Genomic DNA, 16755 nt, shown 5'->3' on the forward strand with positions numbered 1-16755 from the left:
ATATAAAGACATACAGATGCCAGATTGATAGATAATACAGATAGATAATACAGTTTTGTGTTGAGTTTAAGGATAAAAGATTTCCTCTTTTCTTTTTCTCTTTTTAAGAAGAGAGAGGACAACAAAATCATCCTCACTGCTTAAAGACTGTTTTGTATTATTTGGCGATTTTTTCCACAACGAATTAATACATATTGGACTCATGGGGCTTCCCAGGTTTCTGTACGTGACAAATTTGTAGTATTACGAATAAGAAAAACACAAATAGCAGTATATTTCGCAACCCTGTTGAATGCCAGGCATGTGCTGTTTTAATTCAGAGTTGATTCCAGTATGCGCAGATCATTATTCAGCAAACACAATTATACCCGTGGGGTCAATGCCCCATGACCATTTCCTGCTTGTCATACAACATGACTGTCTTATTTATCAAAATGTGGACCTTTTCAGATTCTCAGAGTTGAAGAAAAATAGATTCCTGTTAATCAGGAAGTGAGGTGAGGCTGTTGTCACTTTTTACATCCATACAAATGGTCTATTCAAATATAGGGAATTAGTGAATTGTAAAATGAAGTAAAAATCCATACAAATATAAATATAGACAATTCTCCCTTTTAAACAATTCTTTAATGATTATCTAAACTTAATATTTATTGTTAATCTGGTACAGGTTTAAATTTGTGTAAAAAAATCGTTAATCTACAGATAACTCATAATAGTGCCACACAGTGGTGGTTTGTGGTAAGACACAATGGGGACGTCCCCACCAGAATAGAAAAACCTGACAAATATTAAGCTTTCTAAAATTAAGAATTTATGATAATAAAGTTGACTTTTGGGATTCAAAAATTCCCCCAGACACTTCTGACTTAAAATGATGGCTTTATTGTATTTAGAAATTGCTGTCCCCACGTGTCACCTTCTAGTCATGAGTCCCCACAACGTAGCAAAAACAAGTATGTGTGTGTGTGTGTGTGTGTGTGTGTGTGTGTGTGTGTGTGTGTGTGTGTGTGTGTGTGTGTGTGTGTGTGTGTGAGAGACTCAGCGAGCACAGCCTGGCCATAGAGACGGGCCGGCGCAGACAGACCTGGCTCTCCCGTGAGGACAGACTCTGCCCGCACTGCACCCTGGGAGTGACGGAGACCGAGCTGCACTTCCTCACAGAATGCCCAAAATATGAACATATCAGAGACCAATATTACCCCAAAATTAATCAAATATTTCCCCAATTTAACACCTGTAACCCAACCCAAAAACTCCGTTTCATTCTTGGCGAAGAAGCCAAATGCTCATATATAGCTGCAAAATTTGTAGCATCCTGCCATATCCTGAGGGACGACCAGAGACCAGCAAACATCCAATAAACACACACACACTCACAGCCTAAGACCTACACAGTACACACACACACACACACACACACTCACAGCCTAAGACCTACACACATGTATATGTTCAATTCCAAGTTCAGTGTTCGTTTGTTTTTTGCTTGTTTTTGTTTTGTACAGAGATGTTTTCTAAATCCTTTATATTTTATTTATTCATCTTTGTTTATTTTATTATTATGGTTTTATGCTATCAGTATTATTATTTTGTGTACTAAATGTTCTAAATCATTTTCTATGTTGTTTTGATGCTTTGGCAATACAAAATGTATTTTTTTGTCATGCCAATAAAGCTTTCTGAATTGAATTGAATTGAGAGAGAGAGAGAGAGAGAGAGAGAGAGTGTGTGTGTGTGTGTGTGTGTGTGCGAGAGAGAGAGAGAGAGAGAGAGAGAGAGAGAGTGTGTGTGTGTGTGTGTGTGTGTGTGTGTGTGTGTGAGAGAGAGAGAGAGAGAGAGAGAGAGAGTGTGTGTGTGTGTGTGTGTGCGAGAGAGAGAGAGAGAGAGAGAGTGTGTGTGTGTGTGTGTGTGTGTGTGTGTGTGTGTGTGTGTGTGTGTGTGAGAGATAGAGAGAGTGAGAGTGTGTGTATGAGTGTGTGTGTGTGAGAGAGAGAGAGAGAGAGTGTGTGTGTGTGTGTGTGAGAGAGAGAGAGAGAGAGAGAGAGAGAGAGAGAGAGAGAGAGTGTGTGTGTGTGTGTGTGTGTGCGAGAGAGAGAGAGAGAGAGAGTGTGTGTGTGTGTGTGAGAGAGAGAGTGTGTGTGTGTGTGTGTGAGAGAGAGATAGAGAGAGTGAGAGTGTGTGTATGAGTGTGTGTGTGTGTGAGAGAGAGAGAGAGAGAGAGAGAGAGAGAGAGAGAGAGAGAGAGAGAGAGAGAGAGAGAGAGAGAGAGAGTGTGTGTGTGTGTGTGTGTGACATCAGATCAGTCTTGTTAAGGTGAATATAAAGCGCTGTAGGCTAACTTAAGTTAGTGTCAGGTTCGACAGTCATTCACCAGACTTTAGTTTTCTCTTGTTTTCTCTTGTCGGCAGTCTTACAAAGATATAAATAATACCACGATTAGTTTTAGAAATATGCAACAATTGTATATCGACATGAAATATTCATTTCAAAATCCCCAACGTGCATTATAGCCGCATATTTACACCTGAGAAGGTTTTGATGCCTAAGGGAACGTCTGCCAATTCCCCAAACTGCGTTAAAACGTATAATTTTAATTGATTAAAATTACTGGGTGCACTTTACAATACGGGTGACGGGTGCACTAATATGCATTAATTCATGTTTAACAAATGCACAGATATTCATGAGTTAATGTATGACTCATGAAGAACTAAACCATTAATTAATGATTACTGCATCAACTAATGAAGAGTCTATATGATTAATAGATTAAACGTGTCATTGTGTATTAATTCCTTAATAACATATTCTATTAACTAATAGTGTAAATTACTTTGTAAATACCGTTCATTTGAATGAATGATTAGACGTTTATATTTTTGGACTGTGAGCGGAAATTGCAGACAGTCCCTTTGACTACTCTCTGCGCATGCGCACACCTGCGTTTAGTTTTTCTCGGAAGTCACAAACTCCTGCAAAGCTATTGTTTCTCTTCTGGATAAGTTAAAGACTTTCACCGGTGGAGAATGACCTAGATGATTTTGTACCTGAAGTAAGACATAATCAAAAATGTATAGATATCATTTGTGAAACTTTGTGCGATATTTGATGTGCTCAGTTGTTTTACTGAAGTTGTGTGTTTGAACAGAAACGCGTTTAGACCAGACAACCATTATTAAAACACGAATGAATGTTGAATACAAACTCTCTAGGATGATTAGACAAGAAAGACCAATAGGTAATTCAGTATGTGAATCAATGTTCGTCAAAGTCTGCATCATGTCTAATTTTATATATTTGCTGATAATTATGCTTATATACACAGACGATATCCTCTCTGAAATCTATTGATATTTAAATAAGATCGTCGAGATAATTAATCACTAATGAAGTGATTAATTACCATTAAACAATACTTCTCAATAGACAAATCATGCAGTTTCATATAGATATGATTATTATAAACATATATGAGCACATGAAGCATCATCTAGCATCATCTCCATATTCTGCTCCTTCATTATTGCGAATTTATTATATATGACCCTGACATAAATTTTCACTTGTTTTGGAGACCCTTCAGTTGTATGATTTTCATATACAACACACACTATGGTGAGGCTTAAAGCTGAGTGTCTTGAATGTTTCCTCTGATGATGATTATGGTAGATTTGTGCAGAAGGAGTTAAAGTTTAAGTTAGCCAGAGATTTTCTTACGGTAGGGTCCAAACCCACTCAACCCTTGTGTTAGGTTGTTTGTTTCTGTTAATTATCAAGTAAATTATTGATAAAATTATCCTATAAATGCATGATTACAGCTAGAAAGATTCAGACTTTGTTCCTGACAGTTCAAGTACAGACTCTTCCATTTAAATATGCTTTTATTAAAGCCACAGTGAAAACACACACACACACACACACACACACTTATACTGGTTATGTTATTGAACTGTTTCGTAGCAGAGTGGCTCGACGTGACTGCTGATGGAGATGTGTGTGTTGCAGATTTCCCAGAGGTCCTCCTGAATGATGCGGGTCCCGCTGTGGTTGTGTGTGTGTGTCCTGACGCTGGACTCGAGCGCGAGCCACACACTCTTCACCTGTGAGCCGGTGCGAGTGCAGTGGTGTGTCCACATGCCCTACAACACCACCTTCTTCCCCAACATGCTGGAGCACTACGACCAGGACATCGCTGCGCTGAAGATGAAGGTGTGTGTGTGTGTGTGTGTGTGTGTGTGTATGCTGGACCACTACGACCAGGACATCGCTGCGCTGAAGATGAAGGTGTGTGTGTGTGTGTGTGTGTGTGTGCTGGAGCACTACGACCAGGACATCGCTGCGCTGAAGATGAAGGTGTGTGTGTGTGTGTGTGTGTGTGTGTGTGTGCTGGAGCACTACGACCAGGACATCGCTGCGCTGAAGATGAAGGTGTGTGTGTGTGTGTGTGTGTGTGTGTGTGTGTGTGCTGGAGCACTACGACCAGGACATCGCTGCGCTGAAGATGAAGGTGTGTGTGTGTGTGTGTGTGTGTGTGCTGGAGCACTACGACCAGGACATCGCTGCGCTGAAGATGAAGGTGTGTGTGTGTGTGTGTGTGTGTGTGTGTGTGTGTGTGTGTGCTGGAGCACTACGACCAGGACATCGCTGCGCTGAAGATGAAGGTGTGTGTGTGTGTGTGTGTGTGTGTGCTGGAGCACTACGACCAGGACATCGCTGCGCTGAAGATGAAGGTGTGTGTGTGTGTGTGTGTGTGTGTGTGTGTGCTGGAGCACTACGACCAGGACATCGCTGCGCTGAAGATGAAGGTGTGTGTGTGTGTGTGTGTGTGTGTGTGTGTGTGTGTGTGCTGGAGCACTACGACCAGGACATCGCTGCGCTGAAGATGAAGGTGTGTGTGTGTGTGTGTGTGTGTGTGTGTGTGTGCTGGAGCACTACGACCAGGACATCGCTGCGCTGAAGATGAATGTGTGTGTGTGTGTGTGTGTGTGCGTGCTGGAGCACTACGACCAGGACATCGCTGTGCTGAAGATGAAGGTGTGTGTGTGTGTGTGTGTGTGTGTGTGTGTGTGTGTGTGTGTGTGTGTGTGCGTGCTGGAGCACTACGACCAGGACATCGCTGTGCTGAAGATGAAGGTGTGTGTGTGTGTGTGTGTGTGTGTGTGTGTGTGTGTGTGTGTGTGTGTGTGTGTGTGTGTGTGCGTGCTGGAGCACTACGACCAGGACATCGCTGCGCTGAAGATGAATGTGTGTGTGTGTGTGTGTGTGTGTGTGTGTGTGTGTGCTGGAGCACTACGACCAGGACATCGCTGCGCTGAAGATGAAGGTGTGTGTGTGTGTGTGTGCGTGCTGGAGCACTACGACCAGGACATCGCTGCGTGAAGATAAATGTGTGTGTGTGTGTGTGTGTGTGTGTGTGTGTGTGTGTGTGTGCTGGAGCACTACGACCAGGACATCGCTGCGCTGAAGATGAAGGTGTGTGTGTGTGTGTGTGTGTGTGTGTGCTGGAGCACTACGACCAGGACATCGCTGCGCTGAAGATGAATGTGTGTGTGTGTGTGTGTGTGTGTGTGTGTGTGTGTGCTGGAGCACTACGACCAGGACATCGCTGCGCTGAAGATGAAGGTGTGTGTGTGTGTGTGTGTGTGTGTGTGCGTGCTGGAGCACTACGACCAGGACATCGCTGCGTGAAGATGAAGGTGTGTGTGTGTGTGTGTGTGTGTGTGTGTGTGTGTGCTGGAGCACTACGACCAGGACATCGCTGCGCTGAAGATGAAGGTGTGTGTGTGTGTGTGTGTGTGTGTGTGTGTGTGTGCTGGAGCACTACGACCAGGACATCGCTGCGCTGAAGATGAAGGTGTGTGTGTGTGTGTGTGTGTGTGTGTGCTGGAGCACTACGACCAGGACATCGCTGCGCTGAAGATGAAGGTGTGTGTGTGTGTGTGTGTGCTGGAGCACTACGACCAGGACATCGCTGCGCTGAAGATGAAGGTGTGTGTGTGTGTGTGTGTGTGTGTGTGTGTGTGTGTGTGTGTGTGTGCGTGCTGGAGCACTACGACCAGGACATCGCTGTGCTGAAGATGAAGGTGTGTGTGTGTGTGTGTGTGTGTGTGTGTGTGTGTGTGTGTGTGTGTGCGTGCTGGAGCACTACGACCAGGACATCGCTGCGCTGAAGATGAAGGTGTGTGTGTGTGTGTGTGTGTGTGCTGGAGCACTACGACCAGGACATCGCTGCGCTGAAGATAAAGGTGTGTGTGTGTGTGTCTGTGTGTGCTGGAGCACTACGACCAGGACATCGCTGCGCTGAAGATGAAGGTGTGTGTGTGTGTGTGTGTGTGTGTGTGCTGGAGCACTACGACCAGGACATCGCTGCGCTGAAGATGAAGGTGTGTGTGTGTGTGTGTGTGTGTGTGCTGGAGCACTACGACCAGGACATCGCTGCGCTGAAGATGAAGGTGTGTGTGTGTGTGTGTGTATGCTGGAGCACTACGACCAGGACATCGCTGCGCTGAAGATGAAGGTGTGTGTGTGTGTGTGTGTGTGTATGCTGGAGCACTACGACCAGGACATCGCTGCGCTGAAGATGAAGGTGTGTGTGTGTGTGTGTGTGTGTGTGTGTGTGTGTGTGCTGGAGCACTACGACCAGGACATCGCTGCGCTGAAGATGAAGGTGTGTGTGTGTGTGTGTGTGCTGGAGCACTACGACCAGGACATCGCTGCGCTGAAGATGAAGGTGTGTGTGTGTGTGTGTGTGCTGGAGCACTACGACCAGGACATCGCTGCGCTGAAGATCAAGGTGTGTGTGTGTGTGTGTGTGTGTGTGTGTGCTGGAGCACTACGACCAGGACATCGCTGCGGTGAAGATGAAGGTGTGTGTGTGTGTGTGTGTGTGCTGGAGCACTACGACCAGGACATCGCTGCGCTGAAGATGAAGGTGTGTGTGTGTGTGTGTGTGTGTATGCTGGAGCACTACGACCAGGACATCGCTGCGGTGAAGATGAAGGTGTGTGTGTGTGTGTGTGTGTGCTGGAGCACTACGACCAGGACATCGCTGCGCTGAAGATGAAGGTGTGTGTGTGTGTGTGTGCTGGAGCACTACGACCAGGACATCGCTGCGCTGAAGATGAAGGTGTGTGTGTGTGTGTGTGTGTGTGTGTGTGTGTGTGTGTGTGTGTGTGTGTGCTGGAGCACTACGACCAGGACATCGCTGCGCTGAAGATGAAGGTGTGTGTGTGTGTGTGTGTGCTGGAGCACTACGACCAGGACATCGCTGCGCTGAAGATGAAGGTGTGTGTGTGTGTGTGTGTGCTGAGCACTACGACCAGGACATCGCTGCGCTGAAGATGAAGGTGTGTGTGTGTGTGTGTGTGCTGGAGCACTACGACCAGGACATCGCTGCGCTGAAGATGAAGGTGTGTGTGTGTGTGTGTGTGCTGAGCACTACGACCAGGACATCGCTGCGTGAAGATAAATGTGTGTGTGTGTGTGTGTGTGTGTGCTGGAGCACTACGACCAGGACATCGCTGCACTGAAGATGAAGGTGATGAAGGTCTTCTGCAGGCGTTCGACTCTGGCATCATTTAGTCGTGTTGATCTAAACCTGTATGGTTCTGTAGTGGGGAACACTATGTTACTAAATGTTTTTTGTTCAGACAATGAAAAACTGTGTTGTCCAATTCTGTTTTCACCGACTTTTCTTGTATGGACAAAATCATGAATAAAAAATAACAACTTTTGTGTTTCAGAAAAGAAAGAAAGTCATACCGGTATGTAGCGACATGTGGGAGAGTAAATGATGACAGAATGATCTTTTTTTTGCGCAGTATACCTGGAAATTGGATTACTGACTTTACACATAAGAATTAAAATATTTTAGCTCCTCTTATTCAAAAGACTTATTGCATTTGGTACAAAAGATTGTTTATAAATCGCTTTAATCGCGATCTTTTTTTTGCGCAGTATACCTGGAAATTGGATAACTGACTTTTCAGACATAATATCACCAGTTACTTCGTCTGTTTTTGTTCTGCCAACGTAAATGGATCCAAACCTCAGCACAACTCACAGCAGCAGAGATTCTGAGAGAGAAAGTAGCATATCTACTGCTGTAGAAGACAGAACTTCTTTTCTCTGTTTGCGGACATATGAACACGTCATGTTTGTGATATACAGAGTGCAGGAGAGTTGATTAATGCATCAGTAACCCAGAGGTCAAACTGACATTAATATACTTCCACAGACTGCAATGAGTTTATTCTCACCAACTGTTAATGCGTTTCTTTCTCCCTCTCTTGTTGTTTTGTGTGTAGCTCTTCATGCCGCTGGCCAGCCTGCGCTGTTCTCCAGACGTGCATCTGTTCCTGTGCCAGGCCTTCGTTCCCGAGTGCCGGGATCACACACGTGTGCTGCGCCCGTGCCGAGAGCGGTGTGAGCGAGTGCAGTCCGACTGTAGCAGAGACATGCTAACCTTCGGAATCAGCTGGCCGTCAGAGCTGCGGTGCGACCGGTGAGAACGACCAGCAGCGAACGCAGACAGGACTGTTCCACACACAGGACTGTTCCACACACAGGACTGTTACGCACACAGGACTGTTCCACACACAGGACTGTTCCACACACAGGACTGTTCCACACACAGGACTGTTCCACACACAGGACTGTTACACACACAGGACTGTTCCGCACACAGGACTGTTCCGCACACAGGACTGTTCCACACACAGCACTGTTCCACACACGGGACTGTTCCACACACAGGACTGTTCCACACACGGGACTGTTCCACACACAGGACTGTTCCACACACGGGACTGTTCCACACACAGGACTGTTCCACACACAGGACTGTTCCACACACAGGACTGTTCCACACACAGGACTGTTCCACACACGGGACTGTTCCACACACAGGACTGTTCCACACACGGGACTGTTCCACACACAGGACTGTTCCACACACAGGACTGTTCCACACACAGGACTGTTCCACACACAGGACTGTTCCACACACAGGACTGTTCCACACACAGGACTGTTCCACACACGGGACTGTTCCACACACAGGACTGTTCCACACACAGGACTGTTCCACACACAGGACTGTTCCACACACAGGACTGTTCCACACACAGGACTGTTCCACACACGGGACTGTTCCACACACAGGACTGTTCCACACACAGGACTGTTCCACACACAGGACTGTTCCACACACAGGACTGTTCCGCACACAGGACTGTTCCACACACGGGACTGTTCCACACACAGGACTGTTCCACACACAGGACTGTTCCACACACAGGACTGTTCCACACACGGGACTGTTCCACACACAGGACTGTTCCACACACAGGACTGTTACACACACAGGACTGTTCCACACACAGGACTGTTCCGCACACAGGACTGTTCCACACACAGGACTGTTCCACACACAGGACTGTTCCACACACGGGACTGTTCCACACACAGGACTGTTCCACACACAGGACTGTTCCACACACAGGACTGTTCCACACACAGGACTGTTCCACACACAGGACTGTTCCACACACAGGACTGTTCCACACACAGGACTGTTCCACACACAGGACTGTTCCACACACAGGACTGTTCCGCACACAGGACTGTTCCTCACACAGGACTGTTCCACACACAGGACTGTTCCACACACAGGACTGTTACGCACACATGACTGTTCCACACACAGGACTGTTCCACACACAGGACTGTTACGCACACAGGACTGTTCCACACACAGGACTGTTACGCACACATGACTGTTCCACACACAGGACTGTTCCGCACACAGGACTGTTCCACACACAGGACTGTTCCACACACAGGACTGTTCCACACACAGGACTGTTCCACACACAGGACTGTTCCACACACGGGACTGTTCCACACACAGGACTGTTCCACACACAGGACTGTTCCACACACGGGACTGTTCCACACACAGGACTGTTCCACACACAGGACTGTTCCACACACAGGACTGTTCCGCACACAGGACTGTTCCACACACAGGACTGTTCCGCACACAGGACTGACTGTTCCACACACAGGACTGTTCCACACACAGGACTGTTCCACACACAGGACTGTTCCACACACAGGACTGTTCCACACACAGGACTGTTCCACACACAGGACTGTTCCACACACAGGACTGTTCCACACACAGGACTGTTCCACACACAGGACTGTTCCACACACAGGACTGTTCCACACACAGGACTGTTCCACACACAGGACTGTTACACACACAGGACTGTTCCACACACAGGACTGTTACACACACAGGACTGTTACACACACAGGACTGTTCCACACACAGGACTGTTCCACACACAGGACTGTTCCACACACAGGACTGTTCCACACACACGACTGTTCCACACACAGGACTGTTCCACACACAGGACTGTTACGCACACATGACTGTTCCACACACAGGACTGTTACGCACACATGACTGTTCCACACACAGGACTGTTCCACACACAGGACTGTTCCACACACAGGACTGTTCCGCACACAGGACTGACTGTTCCACACACAGGACTGTTCCACACACAGGACTGTTCCACACACAGGACTGTTCCACACACAGGACTGTTCCGCACACAGGACTGTTCCACACACAGGACTGTTCCACACACAGGACTGTTACACACACAGGACTGTTACACACACAGGACTGTTCCACACACAGGACTGTTCCACACACAGGACTGTTACACACACAGGACTGTTACACACACAGGACTGTTCCACACACAGGACTGTTACACACACAGGACTGTTACACACACAGGACTGTTACACACACAGGACTGTTCCACACACAGGACTGTTCCACACACAGGACTGTTCCACACACAGGACTGTTCCACACACAGGACTGTTCCACACACAGGACTGTTCCACACACAGGACTGTTCCACACACAGGACTGTTCCACACACAGGACTGTTCCACACACAGGACTGTTCCACACACAGGACTGTTACGCACACATGACTGTTCCACACACACGACTGTTCCACACACAGGACTGTTCCACACACAGGACTGTTCCACACACAGGACTGTTACGCACACATGACTGTTCCACACACAGGACTGTTCCACACACAGGACTGTTCCACACACAGGACTGTTCCACACACAGGACTGTTACGCACACATGACTGTTCCACACACACGACTGTTCCACACACACGACTGTTCCACACACAGGACTGTTCCACACACACGACTGTTCCGCACACAGGACTGTTACGCACACATGACTGTTCCGCACACAGGACTGTTCCACACACAGGACTGTTCCACACACAGGACTGTTCCACACACGGGACTGTTCCACACACAGGACTGTTCCACACACAGGACTGTTCCACACACAGGACTGTTCCACACACAGGACTGTTCCACACACAGGACTGTTCCACACACAGGACTGTTACGCACACATGACTGTTACGCACACAGGACTGTTACACACACAGGACTGTTCCACACACAGGACTGTTCCACACACAGGACTGTTACGCACACATGACTGTTACGCACACAGGACTGTTACACACACAGGACTGTTCCACACACAGGACTGTTCCACACACAGGACTGTTCCACACACAGGACTGTTCCACACACAGGACTGTTCCACACACAGGACTGTTCCACACACAGGACTGTTCCACACACAGGACTGTTCCACACACAGGACTGTTCCACACACAGGACTGTTACGCACACACGACTGTTCCACACACACGACTGTTCCACACACAGGACTGTTCCACACACAGGACTGTTCCACACACAGGACTGTTACGCACACATGACTGTTCCACACACAGGACTGTTCCACACACAGGACTGTTCCACACACAGGACTGTTCCACACACAGGACTGTTACGCACACATGACTGTTCCACACACAGGACGGTTCCACACACACGACTGTTCCACACACACGACTGTTCCACACACAGGACTGTTCCACACACAGGACTGTTCCGCACACAGGACTGTTCCACACACAGGACTGTTCCACACACAGGACTGTTCCACACACAGGACTGTTCCACACACAGGACTGTTCCACACACAGGACTGTTCCACACACAGGACTGTTCCACACACAGGACTGTTCCACACACAGGACTGTTCCACACACAGGACTGTTACGCACACATGACTGTTACGCACACATGACTGTTCCACACACAGGACTGTTCCACACACAGGACTGTTCCACACACAGGACTGTTACGCACACATGACTGTTCCACACACAGGACTGTTCCACACACAGGACTGTTCCACACACAGGACTGTTCCACACACAGGACTGTTACGCACACATGACTGTTCCACACACAGGACGGTTCCACACACACGACTGTTCCACACACACGACTGTTCCACACACAGGACTGTTCCACACACAGGACTGTTCCGCACACAGGACTGTTCCACACACAGGACTGTTCCACACACAGGACTGTTCCACACACAGGACTGTTCCACACACAGGACTGTTCCACACACAGGACTGTTCCACACACAGGACTGTTCCACACACAGGACTGTTCCACACACAGGACTGTTCCACACACAGGACTGTTCCACACACAGGACTGTTCCACACACAGGACTGTTCCACACACAGGACTGTTCCACACACAGGACTGTTCCACACACAGGACTGTTCCACACACAGGACTGTTCCACACACAGGACTGTTCCGCACACAGGACTGTTCCACACACAGGACTGTTCCACACACAGGACTGTTCCACACACAGGACTGTTCCACACACAGGACTGTTCCACACACAGGACTGTTCCACACACAGGACTGTTCCGCACACAGGACTGTTCCACACACAGGACTGTTCCACACACAGGACTGTTCCACACACAGGACTGTTCCACACACAGGACTGTTCCACACACAGGACTGTTCCACACACAGGACGGTTCCACACACACGACTGTTCCACACACAGGACTGTTCCACACACAGGACTGTTCCACACACAGGACTGTTCCACACACAGGACTGTTCCACACACAGGACTGTTCCACACACAGGACTGTTCCACACACAGGACTGTTCCACACACAGGACTGTTCCACACACAGGACTGTTCCACACACAGGACTGTTACGCACACACGACTGTTCCACACACACGACTGTTCCACACACAGGACTGTTCCACACACAGGACTGTTCCACACACAGGACTGTTACGCACACATGACTGTTCCACACACAGGACTGTTCCACACACAGGACTGTTCCACACACAGGACTGTTCCACACACAGGACTGTTACGCACACATGACTGTTCCACACACAGGACGGTTCCACACACACGACTGTTCCACACACACGACTGTTCCACACACAGGACTGTTCCACACACAGGACTGTTCCGCACACAGGACTGTTCCACACACAGGACTGTTCCACACACAGGACTGTTCCACACACAGGACTGTTCCACACACAGGACTGTTCCACACACAGGACTGTTCCACACACAGGACTGTTCCACACACAGGACTGTTCCACACACAGGACTGTTCCACACACAGGACTGTTCCACACACAGGACTGTTCCGCACACAGGACTGTTACGCACACATGACTGTTACGCACACAGGACTGTTCCACACACGGGACTGTTCCACACACGGGACTGTTCCACACACAGGACTGTTCCACACACGGGACTGTTCCACACACAGGACTGTTCCACACACAGGACTGTTCCACACACAGGACTGTTCCACACACAGGACTGTTCCACACACAGGACTGTTCCGCACACAGGACTGTTCCGCACACATGACTGTTACGCACACAGGACTGTTCCGCACACAGGACTGTTCCACACACAGGACTGTTCCACACACAGGATTGTTCCACACACAGGACTGTTCCGCACACAGGACTGTTCCGCACACAGGACTGTTCCACACACAGGACTGTTCCACACACAGGACTGTTCCACACACGGGACTGTTCCACACACGGGACTGTTCCACACACGGGACTGTTCCACACACAGGACTGTTCCACACACAGGACTGTTCCACACACACAGGACTGTTCCACACACAGGACTGTTCCACACACAGGACTGTTCCACACACAGGACTGTTCCACACACAGGACTGTTCCACACACACAGGACTGTTCCACACACAGGACTGTTCCACACACAGGACTGTTCCACACACAGGACTGTTCCACACACAGGACTGTTCCACACACAGGACTGTTCCACACACAGGACTGTTCCACACACAGGACTGTTCCACACACAGGACTGTTCCACACACAGGACTGTTACGCACACATGACTGTTCCACACACAGGACTGTTCCACACACAGGACTGTTCCACACACAGGACTGTTCCACACACAGGACTGTTACGCACACATGACTGTTCCACACACAGGACGGTTCCACACACAGGACTGTTCCACACACAGGACTGTTCCACACACAGGACTGTTCCACACACAGGACTGTTCCACACACAGGACTGTTACGCACACATGACTGTTCCACACACAGGACTGTTCCACACACAGGACTGTTCCACACACAGGACTGTTCCACACACAGGACTGTTACGCACACATGACTGTTCCACACACAGGACGGTTCCACACACACGACTGTTCCACACACACGACTGTTCCACACACAGGACTGTTCCACACACAGGACTGTTCCGCACACAGGACTGTTACGCACACATGACTGTTCCGCACACAGGACTGTTCCACACACAGGACTGTTCCACACACAGGACTGTTCCACACACAGGACTGTTCCACACACAGGACTGTTCCACACACGGGACTGTTCCACACACAGGACTGTTCCACACACAGGACTGTTCCACACACAGGACTGTTCCACACACAGGACTGTTCCACACACAGGACTGTTCCGCACACAGGACTGTTACGCACACATGACTGTTACGCACACAGGACTGTTCCACACACAGGACTGTTCCACACACAGGACTGTTCCACACACAGGACTGTTCCACACACAGGACTGTTCCACACACAGGACTGTTCCACACACAGGACTGTTCCACACACAGGACTGTTCCGCACACAGGACTGTTACGCACACATGACTGTTACGCACACAGGACTGTTCCGCACACAGGACTGTTCCACACACAGGACTGTTCCACACACAGGACTGTTCCACACACAGGACTGTTCCACACACGGGACTGTTCCACACACAGGACTGTTCCACACACGGGACTGTTCCACACACAGGACTGTTCCACACACAGGACTGTTCCACACACAGGACTGTTCCACACACAGGACTGTTCCACACACAGGACTGTTCCGCACACAGGACTGTTACGCACACATGACTGTTACGCACACAGGACTGTTCCGCACACAGGACTGTTCCACACACAGGACTGTTCCACACACAGGATTGTTCCACACACAGGACTGTTCCGCACACAGGACTGTTCCGCACACAGGACTGTTCCGCACACAGGACTGTTCCACACACAGGACTGTTCCACACACAGGACTGTTCCACACACGGGACTGTTCCACACACGGGACTGTTCCACACACAGGACTGTTCCACACACAGGACTGTTACACACACAGGACTGTTCCACACACAGGACTGTTCCACACACAGGACTGTTCCACACACAGGACTGTTCCACACACAGGACTGTTCCACACACAGGACTGTTCCGCACACAGGACTGTTCCACACACAGGACTGTTACACACACAGGACTGTTCCACACACAGGACTGTTCCACACACAGGACTGTTACACACACAGGACTGTTCCACACACAGGACTGTTCCACACACAGGACTGTTCCACACACAGGACTGTTCCACACACAGGACTGTTCCACACACAGGACTGTTCCACACACAGGACTGTTCCACACACAGGACTGTTCCACACACAGGACTGTTCCGCACACAGGACTGTTACGCACACATGACTGTTCCGCACACAGGACTGTTCCGCACACAGGACTGTTCCACACACAGGACTGTTCCACACACAGGATTGTTCCACACACAGGACTGTTCCGCACACAGGACTGTTCCGCACACAGGACTGTTCCACACACAGGACTGTTCCACACACAGGACTGTTCCACACACAGGACTGTTCCACACACGGGACTGTTCCACACACGGGACTGTTCCACACACAGGACTGTTCCACACACAGGACTGTTACACACACAGGACTGTTCCACACACAGGACTGTTCCACACACAGGACTGTTCCACACACAGGACTGTTCCACACACAGGACTGTTCCGCACACAGGACTGTTCCACACACAGGACTGTTACACACACAGGACTGTTCCACACACAGGACTGTTCCACACACAGGACTGTTACACACACAGGACTGTTCCACACACAGGACTGTTCCACACACAGGACTGTTCCACACACAGGACTGTTCCACACACAGGACTGTTCCACACACAGGACTGTTCCACACACAGGACTGTTACACACACAGGACTGTTACACACACAGGACTGTTCCACACACAGGACTGTTCCACACACAGGACTGTTCCACACACAGGACTGTTCCACACACAGGACTGTTCCACACACAGGACTGTTCCGCACACACGACTGTTCCACACACACGACTGTTCCACAC

The 16755-nt window shown here is 49.1% G+C and overlaps 1 protein-coding gene across 4 annotated transcripts in view; it reads left to right on the forward strand.

Annotated features, from left to right (window-relative positions):
- The window catches only part of fzd6 (frizzled class receptor 6), a 100645-nt gene that overhangs the window by 73171 nt on the left and 10719 nt on the right, over nucleotides 1-16755 (forward strand). The window contains exons 1-3 of one of the 4 annotated variants that reach the window (XM_056272162.1): nucleotides 2929-3055; nucleotides 4009-4212; nucleotides 8310-8506. In XM_056272162.1, the coding sequence (XP_056128137.1) occupies nucleotides 4030-4212; nucleotides 8310-8506 (380 nt within the window). In that variant the 5' untranslated portion in view covers nucleotides 2929-3055; nucleotides 4009-4029. Of the gene's footprint in view, nucleotides 1-2928; nucleotides 3056-4008; nucleotides 4213-6550; nucleotides 6590-7374; nucleotides 7413-8309; nucleotides 8507-16755 lie in introns of those variants that run through there. The other 3 variants (XM_056272164.1, XM_056272163.1, XM_056272165.1) reach the window with 3 other exon arrangements.

The sequence above is a fragment of the Rhinichthys klamathensis genome, unplaced genomic scaffold (genome assembly GCF_029890125.1).
Source record: "Rhinichthys klamathensis goyatoka isolate OS25496 unplaced genomic scaffold, OSU_Roscu_1.1 h1tg000331l_1, whole genome shotgun sequence".
Classification (NCBI taxonomy): domain Eukaryota; kingdom Metazoa; phylum Chordata; class Actinopteri; order Cypriniformes; family Leuciscidae; genus Rhinichthys; species Rhinichthys klamathensis.